The following is a 4,636-nucleotide window of genomic DNA, read 5'->3' as shown; positions in this document are numbered from 1 at the left end:
TCAACCACATCACGCGTAAATTCAACAAGGCCACGGATGAACTGGCAAAGATGGCGTCGGCACGGGCCCCGATCCCCCCGAATGTCTTCGCTAGAGACCTCCACAAGCTTTCCATCAACTACATCTTGGCAGCAGAAGAGGGCCCATCGGTCGAGCCCACCATAGGGCTCAAGGCCCCCTCTGTCGCTGAGACCCCTTCGGCCAAGCCCGAGGTCATGGAAGTCAACACGGAGCCTCCCAAGGCCAACTAGGGCATGGACTAGCGAGTCCCGTTCCTTGATTACCTCATCCGAGGAGAGCTTCCCGTATATAGGACTGAAGCCCGATGGCTTGCTTGGTGAGCCAAGACTTACGTCCTTAGTAACGGCGAGTTGTACAGGTGAAGCCTATCTAGCGTCCTCCAACGATGAATCACCACCGAGGCAGGTCAAGCCCTACTTTGGCACTTGCATGTGGGAGCCTGCGGGCACCATGCAGTGCCTCGGACGCTCGTCGGAAACGCTTTCCACCAAGGGTTCTAATGGCCAATGGCTGTTGCTGACGCCACCAAGCTCGTACACTCCTACGAGGGATGCCAGTACTACGCACGATAGACGCATCTCCCGGCCCAAGCCCTCCAGACCATCCCCATTACATGGCCATTCGCTGTGTGGGGGCTCGACATGGTTGGGCCTCTATAGAAGGCCCCCAGGGGCTTTACCCATCTACTGGTAGCAATCGATAAGTTCTCCAAGTGGATCAAGGCTTGTCCGATCAATCGAATCAAGTCCGAGCAAGCGGTGTTGTTCTTCACTGATATCATCCACAGGTTCGGGGTTCCGAACACCATCATCACTGACAACAGGACGTAGTTCACCGGCCACAAGTTCCTGACGTTCTACGACAACCACCACATCCGTGTGGCCTGGTCGGCCATAGGACATCCTAGGACAAACGGCCATGTAGAGCGTGCCAACGGCATGATCCTACAAGGCCTCAAGCCGAGAATATACAACCGGTTAAAGAAATTTGGCAAGAAATGGCTTGCCAAACTCCCGTCAGTCATCTGGAGCCTTAGGAACACCCCAAGCCAAGCCACAGTGTTTACACCGTTCTTCCTGGTCTATGGAGCCAAGGCCATCCTCCCCACTGACTTAGAGTATGGTACCCTAAGGCTGCAGGCCTACAATGAGCAAAGCAACCACACTGCCCACGAGGACACCCTCGACCAACTGGAGGAAGCCTAAGATGTTGTGCTACTACATTCGGCCAAGTACCAGCAAGCCCTACGATGCTATCAAGCCCGACACATTCAAAGCCGTGACTTGAAGGTGGGCGACCTGGTGCTGAGACTAAGGCAGAACAACAAGGGCCACCACAAGCTGACCCCGCCATGGGAAGGGCTATACATCGTCGCCCAAGTGTTGAAGCCCGGGACCTACAAGCTAGCCAACGAAAAGGGCGAAATCCTCACCAACGCTTGGAACATAGAACAGCTACGTCACTTTTACCCTTAAATTTCCAAGCATTGTATACATTGTTTCTCGAAATACAATAAAGAAGCATTCTATAATTGTTCTAATTTTTGAGAAATCCCCTAAGCCCATCGTGGGCCTCAACGTTACGATAACACCATAAGGGAGACTCGGCTCTGCCTCTACAGAGGTGCCCACCGTGGGGCTCGAACAAGACATGACTCTACCTTTGCAGAACCAAGCCTCCCTTAGGGGCTAGAAGGGGGGACTCCACCCCTAAGTCCCACGCGCCATTTTTTAGTCATTTTTTGAAAAAAATTCTACGCCAAACTCTCTAGCATGCTCTGACAAATCGATCGTAAAAAACCTAAGGACCGAAAGTCTATCTCAAGGCCAAAAGGCTGGCTGAGTCGCGAGATGGCCTACGCCTCTGGGCTATGGCACTCCCTCACCACCTTTTGCCCAAGGGGCAGCTTAGGCTCCGAGGAAGTTTTTTGCAAGAGATATGTTCAGAAACAAGACAGAGGGCAGAGGCTTGGAAATATAATAAAAACAATTAAGAAGCGTAGACACAAGTACTTTAGAAAAGGCCTCGATGGGCACAAGCGTTATGGTACAATAATAATCCTAATTTATTTACACAGCCCCTTTGGCCTAGGTCAAGGCTTAGGGTCTCTAGCATCGGTAGACGACGTGGGAGGAACCACCTCCTCTTCGAACAGCTTGGCCAGCGTCGTGCTAGGGCCCTCAGCGTCATGCAAGGAGATGACGGCCAGGGCGCGCTTGATGCCCATGTGCAGCGCTCCCCGGAGTCGCTCGCGCACCTAGCCGCTCAACGTGGTCAAGCGGCTCCTAAGGGAGCTACCTAATTCGACCCCCTCAACCTCTAGGGCCTCGCAGATGGTACGGGTGGCGCTCTACAGCGCGTCGTGCTCCTCGATCTCGGCCTCGAGCACCGCCTACACTGCGACAGAGGCCTCAGCTACCCGGGAGACCTCCTTCTCCAACCATGCACCAAAACTAGCAGGATGGGGTTAAGCGCAAAAGAAAATAAGCCAAACAGGGGCAGAGCCCTACGAGACTCACCCTCGGCTTTCACTTTGCAGCACTGGACCTTGACCCGAGAGGCCTTGGCTTTCTCTTTCCAGCTCTGGACCTCGACCCGAGAAGCCTCGACTGCCCTAGAAGCCTCCCTCTCTAGCTCTGCATCACGTCAAGGAGTTAGGGGTCGAACACAAGAAAAACAAATAAAACAAGGAGAATAGGACTCACCCTCCACCTTTCCTTTCTAGACTAGAGCCTCAGTCCAGGAGGCCTCGGCCACCTTGAGGGCCTCTGCCAGGGCGCCTTTCGTCAGTAGGTGCGTGCCCTGCTCCACCCCCAGCTACTCAGTGAGGGCCTTGGTAGAGGCCATTGCTTCTTCAGCCCAGGACCTGAAGGTGTCCCGATCGCCGGTCGCCCAGGTCAGCTCCTCCTCCAACTCCTTGATCCACGCCGCCAAAGGGGCAGCCTGCTCCCGAGCTATGGTCGCCTCGGCCTTCATATCAGCACAGCAAAGGCGGAGGTCCTCCACCTCTGCGCTCAGCACCGATAGAAGCTCATTGGCATTGGCGAGCAGGTCCTTCTACTGCCGAAGCTGGTCCTAGACATCCCTCTCCCGCCGGAGGAATAATGACTTCTCGAGGGATCGGGCCTCGAGCTCCTGATAGGCAGAATGGACGTTAAGTGCTACGAGAAAACTCGAGAAAAGGATGACACCGCATGAGAAAAGAAGGCACGTACCTAGGCAACCCTAGGCAGATCATCAGCCATGACAGACAGCGCTGTCCACAGCGACCGCTCCGCCAGACGGCGGTATTTCTCAAAGGTGTCCCAACGCCCCCCCCCCCTCGACCGCGTCCTCGAGGGTGAACAGAGGCTCCCCTTCAGGGTCGTCCAGGCTCCACCACAAGACACGCAGGTGATCCCACCCACGGGGCTCGGGTTGTACCCGCACGAGGGCCGAGCTTCCCTCTCCAGAGGTCGGAGCCGACTGCTCCATGGCGCTGGCCACCTCGGCATCCGCCACCTTCTTCCCCTAGGAAGTATCATTAGAGAAGATCGAATGGACCGCCACTTCCTGGGCGCTCTCCTACAATGGCGGCGGGCCTTGGACCAGTGGTGGTATTGAGGCTTGCCCCGCCTCCGTCTCCACTTCCTAGGCCGCCGGCTTCACCGTGCTCATGCCAGCCCTCGCCACCCCGACCTCGGTGGTCTCAGGGGCTTCGGTCCCCACCACTTCAGCCTCAAGGGTCCTGGGCGCCTCGGCCTCCATCGCCTCGGCCTTGGAAGTCTGAGGGGCCTCGGCCTTGCCCTCGGTGGCCTCGGCAACTGAGGGTGCCTTGGCCCCATCTGACTCATGGGCCTCAGCCCCACGGGGTGTAGGCTCTTCCTCCTCCGCTTGCCTCGTGGCCGCCTTGGTAGCCCCTCCCTGGGCGACCGGCTCCTTCAGGTTAGTCCTCGCCATCGCCACGCCACGTTGTACAGCGGCTTGTGCCTCCACCACCCATTGGGCGGTGGAGCTGGTGCTCACCTTGAGCGCCTTACGTGGCGCCAAGGCGGGCACTTCCGCCTAACGCTTCCAACTAAAAGCAAAACTCTGATAAGGTCAGCATACGACCGAGGAACGAATGGGAGATGCTACCAACTCTGCCGAAAAAACACTCACCTCGAACGGGGACACAACCGCTTTGGCACTGCGTCCCTCCTCTGCAATGGCGATGGCGACGGCGGTGGCATGGCCTCTGTATCTGCCGGTTCCGGCCGGCCCTCGCCGGACTCCAGCACCCCCTCGATCCTCTGTGGGGGCAGTTGCGTCACCCCTGCCGCCACCTACTCCACCTCTGCCGTCGAGCCCACCGGGCTGACGGCGCGCTTCCCTAACACCCATGCCTCGGGCGTGTCGGCCTCGGCCTTGGGGCGGGCGATCGTCGGCCCCGAGGCGTCCTCTCCTCCTCTTCCTAGAAGCGTCGGGCTACTCACCGACACCCCGAGCGTTGTCCCCCCGACGTTAGGGAGATGGTCTAGGGGACCCTGCCCCACCTCGCTCTCGTCATCTTCACTCGAAGAGTCTATCGATAGTGACAGCGATGGAGACGTCTCCACCGGGAGACCGTCCTACCTCTGCTGTCGGTGGCGCTTCT

The 4,636-nt window shown here is 57.7% G+C and overlaps 1 protein-coding gene across 1 annotated transcript; it reads right to left on the bottom strand.

Moving 5' to 3' along the window:
• Positions 1-3,651: 3,651 nt before the first annotated feature.
• On the bottom strand, positions 3,652-4,383 carry LOC136454394 (uncharacterized). Its single transcript, XM_066454837.1, has 2 exons — positions 4,162-4,383; positions 3,652-4,065 (listed from the first exon to the last, which is right to left on the bottom strand). The coding sequence occupies exons 1-2, from the start codon at positions 4,381-4,383 to the stop codon at positions 3,652-3,654; spliced, it is 636 nt and encodes a 211-aa protein (XP_066310934.1).
• Between the last annotated feature and the right edge of the window lie 253 nt (positions 4,384-4,636).

This window comes from Miscanthus floridulus, chromosome 5 (assembly GCF_019320115.1).
Source record: "Miscanthus floridulus cultivar M001 chromosome 5, ASM1932011v1, whole genome shotgun sequence".
NCBI lineage: Eukaryota > Viridiplantae > Streptophyta > Magnoliopsida > Poales > Poaceae > Miscanthus > Miscanthus floridulus.
The sequence above is the reverse complement of the archived record's forward strand: the minus strand, read 5'-3'. Positions and strand labels throughout refer to the sequence as shown.